At 33.6% G+C, this 22,943-nt stretch overlaps 1 protein-coding gene across 1 annotated transcript in view; it reads right to left on the bottom strand.

The window, feature by feature from the left end:
* The window catches only part of BLTP1 (bridge-like lipid transfer protein family member 1), a gene marked incomplete at its 5' end in the record, with an annotated part of 189,548 nt that overhangs the window by 96,778 nt on the left and 69,827 nt on the right, over positions 1–22,943 (bottom strand). The window contains 13 exons of the mRNA XM_082654038.1: positions 654–853; positions 1,185–1,312; positions 1,701–1,847; positions 2,803–2,923; positions 3,403–3,576; positions 4,120–4,190; positions 6,428–7,265; positions 8,446–8,704; positions 11,348–11,598; positions 16,476–16,756; positions 17,458–17,577; positions 19,579–19,707; positions 22,250–22,429. Of these exons, the coding sequence (XP_082510164.1) occupies positions 654–853; positions 1,185–1,312; positions 1,701–1,847; positions 2,803–2,923; positions 3,403–3,576; positions 4,120–4,190; positions 6,428–7,265; positions 8,446–8,704; positions 11,348–11,598; positions 16,476–16,756; positions 17,458–17,577; positions 19,579–19,707; positions 22,250–22,429 (2,899 nt within the window). The remainder of the gene's footprint in view (positions 1–653; positions 854–1,184; positions 1,313–1,700; positions 1,848–2,802; positions 2,924–3,402; positions 3,577–4,119; positions 4,191–6,427; positions 7,266–8,445; positions 8,705–11,347; positions 11,599–16,475; positions 16,757–17,457; positions 17,578–19,578; positions 19,708–22,249; positions 22,430–22,943) is intronic.

Genomic DNA, 22,943 nt, shown 5'->3' with positions numbered 1-22,943 from the left:
ACAGCTAATGAATACAGAAAAGCAAAAAGAAGATAAAAAAAACACATGTAAATTTACCACCCAGAGATAACTTGTTTACGTCTGAACTAAGTTTTCTTCTAGCTCTTTAGAGATCATTTTACAAATCCAGCTTTGGTTCCCACCTTTCATGTAGCAGTCAACTATGATAATTTCCTCAGTTCATCAAAAATTTTTCAAAGTTATTAAGAAGCACAGCCATGTCTATAATTCTTATTGCTGCTATATTTTACAGATCTGACTACCTGCTTCTGATACCACTATTAATTCTTTTTAACAAAGCTGTGCCTACAGGACGATTTTAAAAAGAAAGGAAGACTATAAAGATCATACTCTCTGTTCTACAGTGAGCAAACAGATACCATGAAGAAAACAGATGCGAGATAGAAGCAGTTTCTAATTTGGGGCCATACCACCCACCTTCCCACCAAAGTTTACCTTCCATCCTGCGCAGAATGTGAGTAATGAATAGTTAAATACTATGTGTTCAATATATACAGAGATACCTTTCTCTTTCTTATATTGATAAAATACTCAAATTGTAGCAAACTTCAAAGGAAAAAAAATTATGTTTCCTTTTGCAAAATCCTCTTACATTTATACATGTCAAAGAAAAATATGTTGTAGACTCCTACCCGTTGTATCAAGACCCCTCAGTTGCCCATGAACTCGATGAATGTTTAACTTGGCTGCAATCTCTTTGCCTTTTTCCGCTCCAGCGTTTGATCTGAGAGATCCTGATGACTGAGGCTGCATCTTAGTGGCATGAACATACCTATCAAAATTTGATGTTCTACCAGGGTCTGCACTGTTTGAAGTCTCTTCAACCACACCTCTTTATGAAAAAAGAAAGAGTATGGTGGTTAACATTTAAATAATACATAGTTCAGTAGAAACATTTAACTAGTATTTTTTTTTAAATCCACTATTTTAATTAAACCAATATTAATAACAAATTCTTCAGTGTTTACTAAAAGATAGTATGAATAAAAACAGTACAAACTTTTTAAAACCTACTTTGCTAATCTTAAAGTGAGATTTGAAATTCCAATATCAGTTCTGAGTTTTAACATTAGAATTTTCCGAAATGTATTAAAAGGATGGTTAAAGCTTGCTTTTACATCCAGCAAGATAGTCATGGCTCAAATTAATAAACTCTTTCTTACCTGTTCATACGAACTTGTGTAGCAATTCTGTCAAAACACAGTGCTACTAAGGAAACATGAGTCACACTTCTACTAGGAGCTGTACTCGGAGATTCTTCCACTGAGGCTTGTAACAAACATAAGTTCACCTAACACACAAAATGTCACATATTTCAGAGTTGAAAAGTAAAAAGTTATCACTTAAACATAAGATATATAGGAAAATGAAAAACTACCATTAGGAATGGCATATCTATGTGTATGAGAGTAATGAAGGAGAAGCTTACAAACTCTCATAAAATAATAATTAAATTCTTACTGGATCAATGTGAATTATTTTAGTAAATATTACCCAACATTCTGCTTAAGTAAACTATTTACATTACATTAAATGTTACATTAGATCATCAAGGAAATAAAATATATATTTTTGATATTACAATCTATTCTACCACCATTCAGTTTAGTAAATACAAAGGATAAAAACGACCAAAATATTCTCTTTCAGGAAAACTTGTTTAAATATTAAATTTTTACCTTTGGTATGCTAACATTAGCCTGAAGACCTTTAATTGTTACATTATCTTGCTTCATTGTAAGATTTGTCTGTGCTTGTCCTTGGTTAGTCATTCCTATGGTAGAATGTTCAGTTTTTGTTCCTCTAACATCCTGTTTGGAAGATAGCTAAAAAGATTGAAAGCGGAATTATTATTTCACAGACCTTTCGTAATTTCCATATCATCTACAACAGCAACTTGTTATTCACTGTGCTCCTTTATACCCATCTAGGTACCAGCTGCCATCTGGTTTAGCATTCCCAGGCTTAAAGTCCAAACCTTAGAAAAGCTAGAAAATAGACTGGCAGCCCCAGTGTTGAAAGAAGTGATACATAATAAAGCAAAATCTGCCTACATAAAAACATGTACTTGAGAACATATTTGGTTTCTGATAATTAGCTCCTTGTTGGCTGGGAATATTTTCAAATTTCTTTTTTGATTTGTACTCCTCTAGCCAAACTACCTATCACATGAAATGCCAATATATCTTGAATAACTGGATCACTAAAAACAATCAGCTTTACTTTCACCTTGCCTCTGGTCCATAGTCCAAATGCGACTCAGATACATCTGAAAGTCAAGTGGACAATCACTAGATGAGGATTAATCACCAGGATATGAAACTGGCTTTGTGACTAGGACCACAGTGTTAAGTAAAATATCGCACACCAGAAGACAGTGAGTGACTTGATTCACCGAGGTGAACAAAAATAACCTCAAAACTATTAAAATACAAGTTATCTAATCACAGAGGAAAGCCAAAATAATATGCAGATTTGCTTTCTTAGTAAATGAATGTACCACTCCTAAACAATACTCATTCACTCAGGACCAAAGCTCTTTAGGAAAGGCTTAGAATTAAACTACTTCCAAAATAAAAGAAAAAATAATGCTACATTTTAATAAATATTTTACTCCTCTTATGCTGTCTCTTATGGAGCCAATGACATATAAAGCTTATTTAGAAATGTTCACGTATTCCAATTTAAATGACTAATAAAATTTTAGTACATTCAAATTTTTTTCAAGGTTGGATATTATGCACCTGTGAAGAATACTCAATTTGAACAAAAGGTTCTTACATTTTCTGAGAAGGTAGTCTTGCTATTTTGGACAGCTTCCCTGAGGACTTTGACATGTAGATCATCCACAATTGCAGCTGGATGTCTAGTACTAGCACAATGAACCATGGCTTCAATATACCTGAGGGAAGAAAAACAGTATATGAAACATTTTAATATCACTTATGATCTAGTTTATCTAATCTATCCCATTATCTTCCATTCTAGATTTTATTCATCTTAGTTTTGTCTCTCTAGATAGACTATATCTCCTTGCAGGACAGACAATATATTATTTCCTCTTTATACCTTCATTAACCAGACAGTAGTAAGAATATCAAACTTAATAATTAGTGCCTGGGTATTTGATAAATTTTATGCTTATCAGCCCAAAAGCAAAAAGTAGAAAATACAATGTAATATAACTATTATAATATTGCAATATATAATTATTTAGGCTGAAAAAGTAACAAATGATAACTGAAACATAGTCCTTTTAAAATATATTTTCATTTCTATTCAATCAAAATAGCCATCATCATTCTTTTTCATGAAAATACTATATCACATACACTTATTATTTTATAAAATAGTAGTTGTAGTTTTAGACAAAATTAATACCTGTCTAAAGCTTCAGCCACTAGGGGAGTCAGAACAATATCAACGGTTCCTTTTACTTCAACTATGGCTGTTGTTCTGGTCTGAGAGACTGGTTGATCCAAAGTCCACTCTTCCGTTAATGTTTCATCATCTGTGTTATCAACAGCTTTCTTTTCCAGAGGAGTATATGGTGTACTATACAATTTAACAAGCGAAGTATATATTAAAAAGACCAGTATATATATGAAAAAAATAGAAGTTGGAGCTTCCTTAAGATGAGTGACCCTTAAACTTATACTTATTTCAACTAAAAATTTCATGAAATTGGACTAGATATTATATGTCCCAAATACTCGTCAAGGACAAGACAAATGAGGCAGTAAAATGCAAATTGTTCAAAGATGGTTAATATATCAAATGATAAAAAAAAATTTTGATATATTTACTTGGCAGGGCTCTACCAAAATATGAAAATTATAATACTGAACTCTTGTTAGTTCCCAATTTTAATATGCCAAGTTATGGTTTGCATAGTATGTCTAAAAGAAATGTTACTGACTACTTATACATGTAGGCAAAGCCATGAAAGACAACAGAGTTGAATTATTTGGGTCAATTTATTCAAAAAATAAAGACAACAGTCAAGTAAAGAGTGGTTATTCCTCAGAACGAACTCTCTGTATCTCATAATCAAGAAAGACTGACTTTAAACTTCAAAAGTATATAATTTTTACTTACTTTGAAGTTGATCCTGAAAGCTGCATTCCTCTGTCTAGTAAAGAGTTAGCTGTGAGCCCTTGTTTGATAACCTAGAATAATATAAAACATTACTTATAGACTAGAATTTTAATATTAATTATTCTGTAATTTTATGCTATAAACTGATACTTGTGAATATCCAAATTACCTTGTTAATGTGATTTTGATATGTATGATATAAATATTTAACAAATTGAAAAAATCACAGGAAATATTCAACTGGCAATTTCATTTTCTAATTATTCAGAAAAATGACAGAGTAGGGCTGTAAGGATTTAGCGAGAGTAGACTATACAGCTAAAGCTTAAAAGCAAGTGCTTCAAATGTTTTTCCTCCATAGTTCCTCTTTAAATTGTGCTTTTCTTAGAAAAAACTAATTTTAGAGTCTTGTAGCACAATCAACTTTTAAGTGGGAAAGAATCCCAGAGTAACATTAAATTATAGGAAAAGCTAGATTGTATTTTATATCCATAAAAGATAACAAATAAATAATGCACTTGAATAACCAAACTAAACCCCTTTAAATGCTAGCCTGTTATTTAGATTTAATGAAGAAAAATAATTTCTTATGTTCTATTTTTGAAGTTGTTTAAAGATATGAATTCCTTGACTTATTTTCTCCAGAGATTTGACTGCCTAATCAAACTAGATTTATTGAAAATACTACAATAATTCTAACCTCTCACAGCAATTCTAACCTCTATTTTTCAGAGTAAGTGCAATTCAGTTTTATACTGGAACATTCATTTACCAACATATTTTCACATGGAATAAAGAGAACATTTTAAAATGTTGGCATGGGTAACTTATCTTAGGCAAGATAAGAAATGGGCACAACCTTAAAATCAAAATTTTGTAACTCTCTGTTTCTTCTTCCTTCAATACATATTACTCAACTGCATTTATGTCTAAGGATATTTCACTCCACTTATCACATTTCCATCACTAGGTCCAAGCCCATCATCTCTTGCACAGGCTGCTGCGACAGCCTCCTAGGTGATCACCCCAATTCCTCCTTGCATAATGACAATTCTGTTCCACTTGGTAGCCAAAGTACATGAGATCACATCACATTTCCTTACTCATGAATTTCCCAATGAAATTAAAATTCTAACTACTGATACCCTGGTCTACAGGTTCTTAATGGCCTCGCCTTTGTTCAGGTCTCTAACCTCACCATGTGCAAAGCTCTCTGCTAACTCACTATGTCTCATGCACAGACTTCTTTCCCACTTTAGAACTTCAGCAAGGCCGATGCCTGTGCCCTGAATATAGTATATAGTGCCCCTAAGTCGTCCCTTCCTCAATTCCTCCTCATCCTTTAAGTTTCAGTTTAAATATTACCTCCTGTGATTGACCTTTCATGTCAATACAAGCTAGGCAGCCCCACTCCCCATTATTCTCTATCCCAGCATCCTTTATCTTCCTAACACTTCTGAATTCATAATCATATACTGTACTTATCCATTTATCTATTTACTGCCCATCTCTCACCCTAAAATATATGCCCCATGTCTGTTTCCCTCACCACTGAACATCAAATGACTGACACACAGTAGTATATAATAAATATCTGAATATAATATGAGAATATTAACATTTAGACACTTCAAACAAGTATATATATACATGTTAGTATATACCACATGAGATTTTTGAATTGTTAATCAGTTCCATAAGATTTTATATGCTCAATTTTGGTCTTTAAAATCATAAAAAGTTCTCCTATAAATTTATAATTTTATAAAAATGTCTTCATATTGGATATTATCACTAAATTTATTTTGACCTATTTTTAGCTTTCCTAAAAAAAACAAAAAAGCTATTTACAGAATACATTACAGAAATGGACAATAATTAATTAATACTAAATTATAATATCTCAAATACCAAGTGTACAGAACTAGATTTGCATAGAAGCAGTTAAGGATTAATATAATAGAACACCAACAATTAAAAACTATTTTAAAATTTTACTTTTAAGACACAGAAAATATGAATTCACAGAGACATGATCCTAATCTTAGAATATAATGTTGACACAGACTATACGTTAATTGTTAATACTCTGACGATCAAATCTGAAACTATTCCTTAATTTTATATGCTTAAATTTATAATACTCATCAATAAACCTGAGGCCTACTGTCGTACATGAAGCCATGACTTCAGGAATTTTATCTTTCAGAAAAGTAGCGAAATGACTGAGAGAGTAATTTTTTCAATATCTTAAAAATCAATTTTCCTACATAAATTTATCAGTGGAAATTAATGATTTGGCTTCTACCTTAAAAGTTGGAACAGAAAGCTGTTCAAATGATGATGAGCTTTCTTCACTGGTTGGTGTATCCAGATCGAGGGGGCGATGCAATGAGGACTTAGAGGTTCTCTTGTTGGTTGGATGCTTCACTGACCAATTAATTACTTGGAATTGTGTAAGGTAAGTCTGATAGCAATTCATCACAGGTTGCTGAGAAGTAATCTGTTCGCTCTCTACTGTTTTCTCACTTTCTACAACATACAGATGCTCTATAACATCATCCTCTCCACCTAATGCAGAAACAAAGGAAGCCTGGGAAGGATGAGTTTTGAATGGCAGAGTCCGAGGATCCTGAATGCTTTCTCCATGGCCAGTAAGTGGTCCTTCTACACTGTGATATATGGAACCCCTACTGTAGTCAATCTGCTGGGCTTGCTTTTTCTTCTTTTTTCTACCTGGATAAGTTCCAGGGCCTTCGTCACTGCTAATGGGCTCAAATTCTTCAGCTGCAGAAAAGTAAGCTTCACTGTCAGCCATTGACATGCTGGAATCCATTGATCGATATTGATGAAATGAATTAGAGTCTGCTGATGGTGTATATGGAAATGAACCAAAACTTCTTCTCTGCTTTGGTGAGTCTAGTACATTTTCATCACTTCGGGAGACATCACTACTAAACTGGACTCCAACCGTAACAGGCTGCTTGTCCCCATAAAAAGCAGCAGTAAGGCTCTTGGTACTTCCAAGTCGGGTGGAACATACAGAGGCTTGTCGTTTCAAGGGAGATCTCAGGGGAGACTGACCTACTGACTTATCCTGAGTATTAGGAGACACAGGGCTATTTCCTGAAATTTCTGTAGGAATGCTAAAACAGAAACAAAAACTATTAACATTTACTGCACACCATATAATTTATGTATAAATAGAAGTACTTATAAAATCCTTTCTGTATATATTAATCATTTATTTTACAAATACAGGAAGTTGTAAACTTTTACAATAAAATATCCATACAAAGTAGCAAAACAGTACAATATATGTTCCTACCCCACAGAGTTCCAAAAAAATTGAGGCAACTTAAAACACAATAAAAATTTAAAGAAACCCAGAGTATAACCCAGAGTATAACCGTCTGTCCATAATCCATGAACACTAATGCACTTATAAGTTTTTTTTCCCACATCCTTTAAAAGTTTATATAACAAAATATACCAGGGGCCTTTGATTAAATGAGAGGAAATGAGAGAGGGAGAAGTCACAGATAACCCCAATATTTCTGACTTCAGCAACTGATATGCTAGTGCCGTTTACTGAGGCACAACAAGTTGAACATGATAGGCACAAGATCATTTTTTAATATGTTGAGTTTGAGCCCTCCATGAAACATCAAGAAGGCAGCTAGATTCATAGGGACAAAGGTTTTGGATGGAGTTTTTAACATTTATAAGATGTTAGCTACAGATCATAATTGAAGCCGAACAGTTACTAAGACCGCCTAGGGAAACAGTATAGAGTCAGTGGAGAAAAGGGTACATAACAGTCTTAAGGGATAATGACATTTAACAAATGGCAGGCTGTAAGAGGAAGAGAAAGAAGGGGAGGGAAAAAAAATGGAGGACTTGGAAATAGAGACGGAGAAGGAAAAGCCAAGGAGATGGGAGGAAAATCTGAAATGTGCTATCAAGTCGAGAGGAAAGTGTATTTCAAGAACAAAGTAATCAACTAGGGGCCAAAAGAAGGACCAAAAAATATTCAACACACTGGAAGGATAATATCCAAATGTTAACAATGGTTCACTCTCAGTGGTGGGATGACAAGAAATATTCATTTTTCTTATACTTTTCTGTATTTTCCTAACATCTGGAATGAATATATATGTATTACTTTTGTAATCAGAAAAACAACAGCAAATGGACATTTAAAAATAAGTTCAGGAGGAGGAAAAATTCTCTACAACAGGTGAGTTGAGAGAGAAGTTTTTCTTGCCACAGTTTTAAGCACTTGTAATCCTACGATCAGGTTTCTAAATCTAATTGAATACTGACCTCACTTGGCCATCATCTCTTTTCGTACCATGCAAGAATTCTTTTTGAACCAAATGATTATCGGCAACAGAAGAGGGACTTTCCTTTTCACCAGCCAATAGAGGCTGTGCAGCACTAGAACTACTATTCTCTTCTGAAGAAGAGGATGAGCTATGAGATCGCAATGGTACTTGAAGACTAAGGTGCTGAGTTTTTCTCTCTACTTCTATTCCCACTGATTTGTTTTCCCATTCTTTCCTCTTCATGCCATTCACATTACCTAAACAAACAAAAAAGTGAGTTACATAAACATAATAATTTCAAAAGCAATCTATGAAAAATATAATAACTTAATCCAATTCCCTGTTTTTAAGTATATAATCATTTTTAAAAAGCACAAATAACTAATTTCACATAGGAATATGCTAAACACTACAGAAAGATATCAACATAAGTATGAATCCAGAGTCCATACACAGTGAATTTTCTTTTTTTAAGCTATTTATATGAAAATTTTCCAACTTAGAAAACTTTCAAGAGTGATAACCAAGCCATCAAAGATATTTTACTCGAAATTACCTATCTTAAACACTTTGCCCCCATTTGCTCTATTTTTATAAAGACATAATATTTTTGGAACCATCTGAGAGTAATTTGCAGATGTAGTAGGCTTTTACCCTAAATACTTAAAAGTTTATTTCCTAAGAATAATAAAAAAACACAGTATAATTATCAACTTGGTATATTTGGGGTTTATACCATACTGTTATCTAGTCTACCACATGCTTTACAAGTTTCTCAAATGACCCAATAATGTCCTTTAAAGCACTTCTGCCCTCTCCAGTATAGGATCCAATCTAGGTCTGTATATTATTACATTCAGTTGTCATGTTTTCTTTAATCTGGAACATTTTCTCAGCCTTTTATAAGAGCCCCGTGATGTGTTATGTAAATTGGGGGTGGAGAGGGATAAAAGGAGAATTCTATAGCTGCTTAGATCCAAAAAATAACTACTGCCCTACTTCCCCTCTTCTCCAGCCATCCTTGTGCTACTCAAGAAAGAAGAACATACTAGTAGGAGAAAACATCTCTCCAAGCAGAAGGCACTTCTACACGGAACTTAAGTAGTAAGAAGACTTAAGAACTTACAGTATAAGTAATATTATTTGCTTCTACCACCACAAATGTAAAAATCCAACAAAAGTCAAAAGAAAAATGGGTTTGAGTCATTTCTAAGTGATAGGAAACTAGTGTTCACTGACCTTCCAAGGAAATTCTTTAGTTCCATTGATATGCCCTCCTTGATTCTATCCTGACACTGTACATCTATATGTGGCTCCTGGAATACACAGGGACTAATTCCAATCTTCCCTGCACAAGAAACTTATGGCAATTTACCAATTACAGCTCATTCCTGAGAAAATCACTAGGAGACACAGACACTCCCTATTACACGGTATAAGAACTAAAATGAGGTTTCTTTTGTTTACTGTTAGAGAAATTGCTATTTTCTCCCTTTTATACCATATGTAAATTCCCTGTAGATTTTCTTCCTTGAGTTTGCGATAGTTAAATTTTGATCTGCAGATCAGAAAATCAAACAACGTCTTTATAAATAGTGCCAGCTCTAGTAGGGTGGAAAGAACTAAAGTGGTTTCGATGACTGTAATTCTAGTTTATGCTCAGCTATATACATGACTTTTTGACTTCATGCAACTCAGCCTCAGTGATGACTTCAGTTACTTCACCATGTACAGGGAAAATAAAGAACTCACATGGTAGTTTGTGGATGAAATAAGAAATGCCTGTGAACACCTTTAAAAACAAACATTATTCAAAAGTAAGAAAGTAATATTATAAGAAGACAGCTAAGTAAATTTTATTTCGTATGTTCCTTGACCTTTAAATGTCAAGAAGTTTTGGTGTTTGCTGATTTTATAAGATAATCTGCTCTTATTCTAGTAAAACTGCTGAAGTCAAGTAATCTTAAAATAACATGTACAACTTTATTAATATTCAGTGAAATATCATTTAAACAAGAATTTGGCATATGTAGTAGTCTAGCTCTTTCCTCTAAGAGCTCCTTACACATGAAAATCAATCCAATAAATTCTTAAAGTTAAAACTACTTCTTTTCTATCTTTGTCTACTGACAAAAGGCAGAGCTAAGTTAATGTTTCTGAATGGATCAAGGAAAAATAGCTAAATACTGGTGAGATATCAAGACTTTTCTACATTTCACTTCTTGACAGCATGGCAACTTAAGCAGTAAGTATTGCACTTAATTGTAGGAATACACAACTAAGAAACACAAAGGAAAATGCATTTCTGAAGTCTTTGGAGAAAAGATGCTAGATAAATATAAATCCAGTATGCCTAAAGCCACCATTCACTGTTCATATCAAACTCATGTATTTGCAAAGCTATCCTACAGGCTCTAAGACCAAATTTCTCTTCTTGACATGTACAGTTTTAGTAAGAAGAATATTTTGCAAAAGTAGTGAATAAAATGAGGGCCAATAGTATAAATATTTCTATGGATAAGTTTTTCCTATAAAGGTAAGCTGGTAAAACAATCATTACCTCAAAGCATAGCTATTCCTAAGTATATTTCTGGAATCTGGATTCTAGGGAAATAATGATATATAAGGAAATATTTAGAATAAGTTGGGCTAGGAAAAAATCACCCATGTTAACAGCAGAAGATCTGAATAGTAGATCTACTTTTGCCTTGTGCAACTCTGAAAAACTCACTAGTCTTATCTGGTTAGAGTTAATCACCTGCAAAACAAAGACAGATTATACTAAACCCTATGTGTAAGACTGCTCAAAAAACTAAGTTGAACAAAGTAACACTGAACTTCTCTCAGAATGGCATAGGGATGAAGATAATAAAAGATTAACACAAGTGACAACACATTACCATCTACAATTTTGGGAACTTCTTTAGTAATGATCCATTCTCCAGGCTGTAGCAGAGACTGTCCATAATACATATCAGACTCTGCACTTGTGCTTGAAAATGCAGAGCTACTGGAAGGTGTCAACTCTTCAAGTCTGAAGAAATCTAGGCCAGTTACTGTGCCGCCGAAGAATCTGCAGCCACCAAGACAACCACACTTGTTCCTACACCTCTTATTCTTCAGGGTATCATCTGGCCACAAAAACCACAACCTAAACAAAACCCAAAATGAAACAAACAAACGAACAACAACATAACAAAAAATCATTAAGAAATCAGAAACTTTTGAGCAGATAATCAATTAAATATAACTTAATATTTTTAAAGAAGTTTGTTTTTACAATGGACTATCTTTTTAATTATTTTGCCTTTCTTAAAAAAATAAAGTCTCACCATGGTGAGATGAAAATAGGTAGGAATAATAATGAGAAATAGAGCATATGTTAAAAAAAAACACAAAGAGCTAAAAAAGAAGCATATATATAAAAATTAGACATTTAAATCCAGTTTAAAGATAGCAGTAAACATTCTCAAAAGAACTAAAAATTTAAACATTAATCTAAAAAATAGCCAAGGGACTTCCCTCATGGTGCAGTGGTTAAGAATCTGCCTGCCAGTGCAGGGGACACGGGTTCGAGCCCTGGTCCAGGAAGATCCCACATGCTGCGGAGTAACTAAGCCCTTGCACCACAACTACTGAGCCCGTGTGCCGCAACTACTGAAGCCCGCGCACCTAGAGCCCGTGATCCACAACAAGAGAAGCCACTGCAATGAGAAGCCCGCGCACTGCAACGAAGAAAAGCAGCAACGAAGACCCAACACAGCCAAAAATAAATAAAATTTTAAAAAATGAATAAAAATTTAAAAAATAGACAAAACTATTAGTATAGATTATGCTTAATAGATTATTATCTTTAGCATTTCAAAGCCTATTTCTAGTACACCAAAATGTTATAAATATGGGGCAAGTAAAAAATTATTTCTCAATAAAATCAAAATAATGCACCATTCTATATTTTAGGAAAAAAAATTGTAATGATTTTGTAATAAGGACTCTGAATAAAGTATTGAGAATTAAGACAATAAGATGTCTGTAAAATTCTGTAAAATGTCTGTAAAATTCTTCAAGCTCTGTGAGTGACCCCCACAGAAAACTGTCAGCATTTATTAACTCCCCTTTCTTAAAAAATATTATATAAGTCTGGGAAATATATCTTTACTCCTTTTTTTTTTTTTTTACTTTAATAAAACCTCATATTAACAGTCCATTTTTCTAAGCATTTCCACATGCATTATCTCACTGGATCCTCAGGGCTCTCATAGGAAGACAGAATAGGTATTGCATTTTCACTTTACATTCATTCATTTATATTTCCTGAACATATCTACTGTGTGCCTTGTATTGTGCTAGGCAAAACTGACATAACCTTATCCGTGTGAAGTTTACAGTACAGAGGCAAAGACAGGCCACAAATAAGAATATCTAATCATAAATTACAGTAAATGCCCTGAGGAAAAGAACAGGGTGTTGTGACAAAGAAAATGTACGTAACCTTTCAAAAAATAATATTTGAGATATGAAAAATAAGATGGAATAAATATATCAAGCTAGAAGTGAAGAAATTAATATATCAAATTAGAAGAGGAACATCCGTCTAGAGAAGACAGAAGGAAAAATATGTATAACATATGTAAAGCACCTGATGCAAAATCTGGAATATAGAAGTTGTACAACAAATGTAAGCTCCCCTTCCCTGTCTTTATATAAACCAATGTGCTAGTTCTCAAACTTCAGCTTGCATTAGAATCACCGGGAGGGCTTATTAAAATATGGAGAGCTAGGCTCCACCTCCAGAGTTACTGATTGAGGTCTGGGAAGGCCTGATTACTAACAAGTTCCAAGGAGGCCTTGGTGCAGGTGGTTTAGGAACTATACTTTTCAGAAATACTAATCCAATGAAACTAATGGTCTGGGAGTCCAGTAACTTTTCCAGTTTTATCAGAAATGAATACACCTACTCCCCAAAACTCCTGGGAGTCAAATATGCACTAAGGCAGCCAAAGCAGAAGATCAATGAGCTACCATGTAGGGAGAAGCAATTCACCAGGGGCCCTAAAGAGCCCTACCTGTTCTTGCTGGATATGCCAAGAATGCAAGGCTCTGACCAGGCCATTTCTCAGGATTGTGCTGATAGTAAGCAACCTTAAGGGATGAGGTAATGTCTCACCCTGGAAAAGAGCAGGCTTGCTTCCACTTATTATAAAAGTAGAATTTTTATTCTTAGGTAGAATCCCTAAGCTCAGTGTGCCTCTTCTGTAATGTATCCCACTATGTGTAAACATCCATCATGGGTCTTTTCTGACACTCCCATGGGACTCAGGGATAGGGGTACCAGGTTTAGCAAATACAAATAAAAATAAGTTTGTCCTATGCAATATGTGGGGTGTACTTATACTAAAAAGTTATTTGTTGTTTATCTGAAACAATTGTAACTGTGCATCCTGTATTTTATCTGGCAATCCTACTTGGAGGGCACAGGGAACCAATGCAAACATTTTTGACTCTGGCTAGCGCTTTTGCTGTGAGTAATAAAGTCTTCTGTCTCTTACCAGGTTTCTTATATCTTCTGGCAGCACTCAGGAAACTGTGGCAGGATAATTTGTCAGCTTGTAAGTAGGATAAAATCTCAAACTCTTCACAATTCTGAACAAACCACAGCACTGAAACTAACCTAAATGAGGCCCTAAATCACATGAAGCCACCTCCTTAGCTTCACTAATACTTTGTACTACCACCTGACCTATCAGAACAGGCACTGGGTTCATACTCACTGGCTTCCTGAGCAATAATTAACAAAGAAACCAAAGTTTCTTTAAACAATATTCTCCACACATGAGTTTTCGTACTTAGATTTACAAGATATCAACATCTTAAATAAACCTAAAAGATTAATGTAATCCCAATAAAAACCTCAAAGGGATTTCTTTTAACTAGAAAAACAGTTCTTTGGGAAAAGTTAATAGATGAAAATATTTAAACATTTTGTGAAATGAGTATGTGTTAGGTATTAATTTTTCCTCTATATTTGAATAGATATTTGCAGAAAAATCTATTTACATCCTTGGCTGTATTAATGCACACACGCCATTAAAAATCCAGATGGTTTAGAGTTTTTCCTCTATATCTGAATAGATATTTGCAGAAAAATCTATTTACATCCTTGGCTGTATTAATGCACACACGCCATTAAAAATCCAGATGGTTTAGAGTTTTTCCTCTATATCTGAATAGATATTTGCAGAAAGATCTATTTACATTCTTGACTGTATTAATACACACACACCATAAAAAGTCCAGATGGTGTGTATTAATGCACATACACCATAAAAAAATCAAGGTGGTTAGGAACAGAAAAAAATAAGAAAGTACAGGGGTCACGCGATTACTAGCAAAAAGAGTGTTCTCAAATTAGTACAAGAAATTACAAAAGGGAAAGGTTAACATATTTGACTACATAAGAATTAAAATCTGTTTAACATAAGAATAAAAAAATAAAAGCAACAAACTGTAAAATATTAGCACCAGGGATCAGAAAAGGGCGATAATCTATAAAGAGCTCTTAAAAATTGGTAAGAAATATACCAAGATCCCAATAAATGAATGTATGTAGAATACTAGCAGGCAATTCACAAATGAGGAAATAAAAATAGCCAATAAATATTTGAAAAAAAGTATTAAACTCAAAATAAATGCAAAATAAAGCAAAGAGATACCAACTTTCGGTTATTATAAAACACTCAAAGGGTAGCAAAGGTGCAGTAAGACAGAGACTCTCCTAAAAAGCCACTGGGAATATAAAATGAAATAATCTTTCTAGGAAGTAGTTTGGGAATGCATATAAAAAGCTCAGTTTTTAACACAGTCATACAACCTTTTAAGGAAGCTATTTAAAGGAAATACCCAGAAATCCTGGGAAAAGCTTTGATGTATAATGAAAGATTTAGAAACAATCTACGTATTTAATGTAAGGGCAATGGCTAAGTAAAGCACAATATACCTTTTTGATGGGTGCATTATCATTTGTTTAAAAGGAGCTTTATCAGTCCACAGCTTGCAGACGCCAGCCTCCTGACCCAGCAAAAACAAGCTGCCCAAGGGCTGCAGCCAACGAAGAACCCACAGCCTCCCCAGTCTCCTCCCTTCTCTCCTCTGTTCATTCCTCTCCTCTGTTCTCCAGACTTGCCTACGGTTTGCCACAGTTTGCTTGTCTTGAACTGCAATTCTTTGCTATTCCCAAAAAAACTCATTTTGCTGGTAAAAACAAACCAAAAAACGGGCTCTTTTGGTTTTTTTAAGGGCAACATTACATACATGCAGGATTTTTAAATGTAAATACAGGATGATTTCAAGTATAAGAAAAATACACTAAAAATACTGGAAAGAAATGTAACAAATTCAGTGTAATAGGGCTATAATTATTTTCCTTTATTTCTTAATAGTTTTCTCTATTTTTAAAATAAGCTTTATAAACTTTAGAAGGGAAGAGATGGGGATGGAAAAAGTCATACTATCATTTTAAACAGATGTAATTCAGTAAGAAGCTTTGGCAACTTTTTAAAAAGCAGATATAATCATTTCTTAAGGTTTAGGTACTCTTCCCTGCAGTTGTGAAGGCCTACAAAAGAAGTTTTGTAGAATAAATGGTGATTAGTAATGGTGTTTTCTAGGAATGACATATTGGAAGTGCAGGGCTGTGGTGAGAGAGATGGGAGTGTAGTGCTTTACAAAATGTTATTTTGGGGCCAGTAATTTATATTTGTTTCACTGTTGACATACACAGCATGGGCTTAGAAACATATCAAAAAATAATGTTTTTTTCCAGCAACCACACCATCATCAGATGATGTATACAATGTGATTACTTAAATATAAAATCTTTATTTATTCATTGAGGTATACCCAGCACAATCACATTCAGTCTTTATTTTAGACATTCTTATTCCATTCTTAACGGTAGAATTTCCTCTATAATTATCTAGTAATTTTCATCTGAACTTGAGACTATTACCATTCCTAAATTTCACTTACCTCTTAGTTCTGGTATCATGAGTTTCTAAGAAATGTCTTTGCGCCTCATGTTTAGAATGATGATCAGCAGCTAATGCAATATCAACAGTAATAAGTCCTAAGTTGGCTGACCCAGCTTCAAGCCAGTAGGCCCTCCGTAGTACTGCAGGCTGAAGCCCAACTCTGGAATTATTCAATTGTTCAATGTACTGTCTCACTTGAAAATCCTGAATTGCAGCACTTATTCCTTCCCCAACCGACTGATTGTGGAGATTACAGTTTGCAACCCGAATTGCACCCATCTAAAGTTGAATGAAGAAAATGAAACAAAACTGTAGTTTTGTACTTTTAAGCAACTTGCAGTAAACTATAGAATAAGTAATTATTTCAAATTGCATGAAATATAGAGGAAGAAAAGAAAGGGAAAGGAAAAAAGAGAAAGGGGAAATAGAAAAGATAAATGCAACAGAATAAAACTAAACATTCAATTTAAAAAAGAGGATAAAAGGAAAAGAACTTAATTCCAAAGGAAAATGAGAGATGGAGGAAAGAAAAGTTAGAAGAGTAGTAAGTAATGAAATCACAGAATCTTAACAAGGCTTGATTTTAAACAGTAACCAGTAAGCAGCAGTGGCAAACAAATGTTTCCAGGAGCCAGACAGGAAATATAAATGAATAAAACCTAAAGGAATTCAAAATTAAATCTTTTAAAAACATTACTAATTTATGTTCCTGCCATATAAGCACACTACCAGTTTATATCCCTGCCATAAAGCAAGGTTATAATAATTCAATTAGAGTAAAAAAGTAGTGAAAGTGTGCCTTTAAAAATTAAGACTGGAAGAGAACACAGATGGTATAAAATAGAAAGCTATCTCCTAGAATTCTGTACTGTTCTGCGAGATGGCAAACTATAAATATGTGTTTTATTTCAAGAAATGGAGGTTTGGTTTGGCAAAAAGGAAAAAGAATTACACTGGCCAAGAAATAGACAAATGTGTACCTTTATATTTGTAGCACAGCCATGCTCCACAATATAAATATCAGCTCCATCTACTGCTAAACGAGTCATAGTATATTTCAAATCATCTGAAGTTGGACAAGGCCCAGGAATACAACTCAACTAAAATGAAATGGATTGAACATTTAATTCTTCACCATCAATTCATTATTTTGATACATAAATCTGCTTATTTAAATAAACACAAGTCTTGTCACATGTGTATTTTAAAATATCAATTAAATTTAACTTTTTTATAATGATAAATTGTATATTTATAATTAGATATATTTATAATGATAAAATAATCAGCAATTAAATTCTTGCCAATTAAAAAACTAATAAGCAATGATGTGTTACTTTCATTCAAAAGTGGCATGTGGCAATACTATACTGACAGAATACATATAAAACTTGTTATTGAAACTCAAAAAGAACAGCCAAAGGAAACTGATAAACAACTTCACAGGTTTATAAGGACTGTATAGGAGTTTAAAGTTGTAAGTTTTTCTTAAGAGTATTTCATATTCCATTCACATGCACATTTTTACACACATCCACAAATATATGAACTGTAAATGTTATGATGATATCTAGGAAAGTCCACACAAATTTATTTTTGTTTTACTCCTAAAACATAGATTTGGTCATGATTAGGTTAGAAGATAACATACATATCCCCAACTTCAATGAACTTCTTTGGGAAATGGCAGCCCTGAATAAATTACCAGCCCAACAGCTTGTACTCTGCTCATCAATGGCAGAGCCAGGACTAGAAGGCAGGTGTCTTGTATGATAGTCGGTGCTCTATACTAATATATTTTCTCCACACGAAATAGACCTTAAAAAAAATCTGACCTAAAATGACAGAAAGAATATCAGTGGATGTGTGGAATAGTGTCTGACTGCGAAGGGTCACAAAGGAATTTCCTAAGGTGACAGAAATGTTCTAGATCTTCATTGGTGGTAAGGGTTACACCAGTATATATAACTTTTCTCAAAACTCAAACTTAAAAAGGGTGAATTTATTGTATGTAAATTATGCCTCAATGAAGTTGATTTTTTAAAATTATAATACAACTTAAAAGCTCTGAGTATTAGTAGGAAAAAAAAAAGAGGGAGGAGATACCTACAAGTATGTACAAATTATTGGTAAGAAACTAATGACTAAGGAACCAATTCCCTGGAGCCTGGCATTGCGTTTATAACAAGAAAATAAATAATTTTATCACCAATTACAGCTGTTTCCTTTATTGATGGTAAATTAGCACAGGTTACAGATTTTCTTGGACATAAAATTAAAAGCAGAATGAATTACTTCCAACTCACAGTAATATAATAGCAAACATACAGTTTGTATAACAAAAGAAAAAAGAAAGGAAAGACACATAGAAAAGAAACTAGAAAGAAAAACTAAACTGTTAGCAATGGCTATCTCTATGTTGTAGAATTAGGGTAAGTTACTTTTTTTTTTGAAACTACAATGTTTTCCAGGTTTTCTCAAAGGAGCATACTTAAAAAATGTTCCCCACCCTAAATGCATAAGGAACAGTGCTTACTACAAAATAACACTCTGCATCTCTCTGCCCCTGTACATGATTTTAGGAATTACTATCTACTTTTTACAACCCTCTTGAAGGTACTGTAATGACCCTTAGTCATGGTAGTGCAATGCGGCAGAAAGAGTGTAAGATCTGGAGTTAGGAAACTTGGCAAATGCCCAACATTGCTAATCATGTTAAAGGAGAATATGTATGTTCCAGAAGGGTCTGCAAACAATGCCATGTAAGGAATTTAACCTTCTTCCTCCAATTTCTAAACCTTCTACATAAACACACATCCATATCCCAAAGAGTTAGTATAATAATGCAGTAAGAGATAAGACATAATTTTATAATATCTCCATTTATCTGTGAATGTATGTTTTAATAATTACCTCATATTTTAACTATTTACAACTAAATAACAAGTGGCTATAAATGTTCAAAATAATTTTAGTAATTGAAAAAACTGAACTTTGGTGTTTACTTGATGCTATGTACAGTTGATTTAAAGCTGATATCTCTTTCACTTCGAAAAAAGCCATAAATGTTTATAATACTGCTAACATATCTGTTAACATACCTTGGATTCACAGAACCGACGATCAATTCCATGCTGACATACTATTACTGATTTTGGTCTTTCCAGTTCATACTCCCGACATACGACATGAAAAACAAATGTCTGTCCCCACTCCAAGAGACAAGCCAGCTGCAAATAAGCCATGACAGGTTGACAACACTGTTAGCATTCTAAACAATTGTTCAGAGTTTAAAATCTTATCAAGAATATTAATACAGCTTGAAAGAATCCAAAGAGTGCCTTATACCTGCTACATAAACTACTTGTTAACCAATATCATTTTTCTACCTTGACATCATTTATAAGCTTGTGTTACTTTTCATTTGTGAATGACAAAATGCATTGCCAAAATGAAAACTCATTTCAACTGAAAAATTCAACTTCAGCAACCTCTAAAGCAAGTATTTTTTTTCAAGGTTATATCTTTCTTCTTATATGATTAATCGGAATCCTCTGCACAGAAAAGCACCGAAAATTCTCTACCTAATAATAAACCAAGCTTTGAAGTGAAATTTATATCTATTAAGCTACAATTTTAGAAAATCAGGTATTCTGAAGATTGAAGAACTTTTATGAATAGAAGTTTAAGTAAGTATATATCAATTTTTCATCAAATATTGAGTTTAAGAAAAAACCTTAATTTTATAATTGGTTAGTTTACAATAAACACTGAGACACGGGTATACACGGTATTATCCCCCCCCCCCAAAAAAAGTACATATCTTGAACTCTCAGAAAACATGAATTTCACTTTTAAAACATACAAAGAATGGAATAAACACTAAAAGCACGTATGGATTCATGAACCTTGCAGGAAACAGTGATGCCATGATTCTAGTGCAGAAGAAAGAAATGTTTCATCTTCTAATAAGGGCAACATATATGAGAGTCTAGCAATCTTTAGATTAAAGGAATTGTGTCCAATCTTGGAGGGTCAGCACAGCTTCACTGCATGCTTGCTGGGAACAAACTGTTTTGTTATATGCTTCAGTTTTTACTTGTATATTTAGAGACAGAAAATGGCAGATAAAAAGACAGTTATGAGGCTACTGAGCAATGAATATTTGTTTTCACCATTATATATTTCTTTCCATTCATTTTTATATAAAATATCCCTTTTCAATTCCATTCATTTTCCTACTATTTCTAGAATCTTAATTTTTGCTGCCCTCCAACAATTTCCTTCAGATACACAAGGTATCTAGTCTTTATTCACCTGCTTGTTGCCACTACTTACCTCTAAATTACACGTATTTCACACTCATTCTGTAATTCTTTATTAAAAACTGAGTATGTACCTTTCTACCACATTCCAATCTTTTGAAACACCAATTATGAAACGCACATTATAAATACAGGCATACCTCAGAGATACTGTGGGTTTGGTTCCAGACCACCGCAATAAATTTGCAATATAGTGACTATAACAATAAAGCAAGTCACAAATACTTGGTTTCCCAGTGCATGTAGAAGTTATATTTACAAGTAACTAGTAGTCTATCAAGTGCACAATAACATTATGCCTAAAAAAACAACATACATACCTTAATTAAAAGATACTTTATTGCTAAAAAATGCTAACCTGAGCCTTCAATGATTTATAATCTTTTTGCAATAGTAACTAACATCAAAGATCACTAATCACAGATTACCATAACAGATGTAATAATAATGAAAAAGTTTAAAATATTGCAATAATTACCAAAATGTGACACAGACACATAAATTGAGCAAATGCTGTCAGAAAAATGGTGCTGATAGACCTGCTTGATGCAGCATTGCCACAAACCTTCAATTTGTAAAAACAAAAAAAGAAAGAAAGCAAAATCTGTGAAGCACAATAAAATGAGGTATGCCTGTAAATGGCTCAACAGGTGAAATATTACAGTAATACAGACATTGGACTAAATTTCAATGGTCCATTTCTAGAACTAAATACAGTCAGCCCTCTGTATCCTTAGGCTTCACATCTGCAGTTGGTTGAATCCACGGTTGGTTGAACCTGTGGATGCAGAACCTGTGGATAGGGAGGGCTGACTATAACCCTTTAGGCATCTGAGACCCCTCAAGACTAAGTGGGACAGTGAGGGGGAAGGAGAATTTATCCAAAAGGATCACAACTAGCACTCCAGACCAGATTTTCTCACCAATAAATTCATTTTTATTTTTCTAAACCAGTATCCATATCACTAAGTGGAGGTTCAAAAGATTTTGTCTTGTTTTGGGACATCACAAGTAAAGAATGATGCTACCTTAATAGTATAAATGCTGTTTTCAAATCCTACTTAAGAAATATACAAGGTAAAGTTCTTAGAAAATTATTCTGTGTACTGGGAAAACAAGATTGTTCCAACAGTGGAGAGCCAAGTAATGTAATTTTAATAATATATAATTTGATTTCCAGAAATTTCTCATCCTGAGTTTTTCTCAAAGAAAGTCTTGAATTCTTGAAAGTATTACACAGAACTATAAAACATCACAGCCGTCAATTTTAGGTGGCCCAGAAAAGTGAAACTTGTCTCTGACTCATATAATACTAAGAAAATTCTGAATGGCAAGTGGAAATAAAATGAACATTCAAATGGGCATATAACCTATTTTTGTGGAGGTGGGTGAGTAAAGGAAAAAAAAAAAAAGTCAGGAGATAGCACTCTGAGAACTGAGAACATACCTGTGGTGCTGTGACCTTAGCTGTAAGGCTTCCAGCCTGCACATCAATTAGCCATGCGTATTCTAAGGAATCACTTCCCAAAGTAAGACCTTCTGCTGAGAACATAGCATGTGCTCTCAGCTGGAGACCTGACAAATTGATGTGACCTTCCCTGAGCACTTCATCCACAGGGGGTCGCTGCTGAAAACAATAATAAGACTGTAAGAAGCATAAGAAAAATCAGCATTATAATTGCTAGCTGCTTTTTCCCCCAGTGACAAAAGGTAAAAACATGCTATTTGGAAAATATGACTTTGGGATCCACAAGCTCCTAACACAACCTTGTACCCATAAAAGTAGTCTGTGTTAAGCTTCTTTAGTGACATTATCCATAAGAGCCCAACTGCAAAGCGAGACAGCAAAGTCCTAAAAAAAAAATGCAGATCTCTGATTGGTAACTACCTCAATGAATAAAAAGAAACAAGTATTATAACTGAGAGGGAATGTAAGAGGCCAATCTTTTGTGACAAGGCAGGAATCATGAGATCGAAGTATTAAAAAGAAGAAAATAACATGGAAGAACAAAGACCATTAAGACCATAAAACAAGGAACTAGCAAAGAAAGCCATCTTTCATAAAGATTTTGAGAATTATGTAAATATTAAAAGGATAGATCCATCTTACAAGAATAATTATATATTCACAACTAACAAGC

Source organism: Grampus griseus (assembly GCF_964374135.1).
Source record: "Grampus griseus genome assembly, chromosome: 4".
NCBI lineage: Eukaryota > Metazoa > Chordata > Mammalia > Artiodactyla > Delphinidae > Grampus > Grampus griseus.
This window is presented reverse-complemented; position numbering and strand designations above follow the sequence as displayed.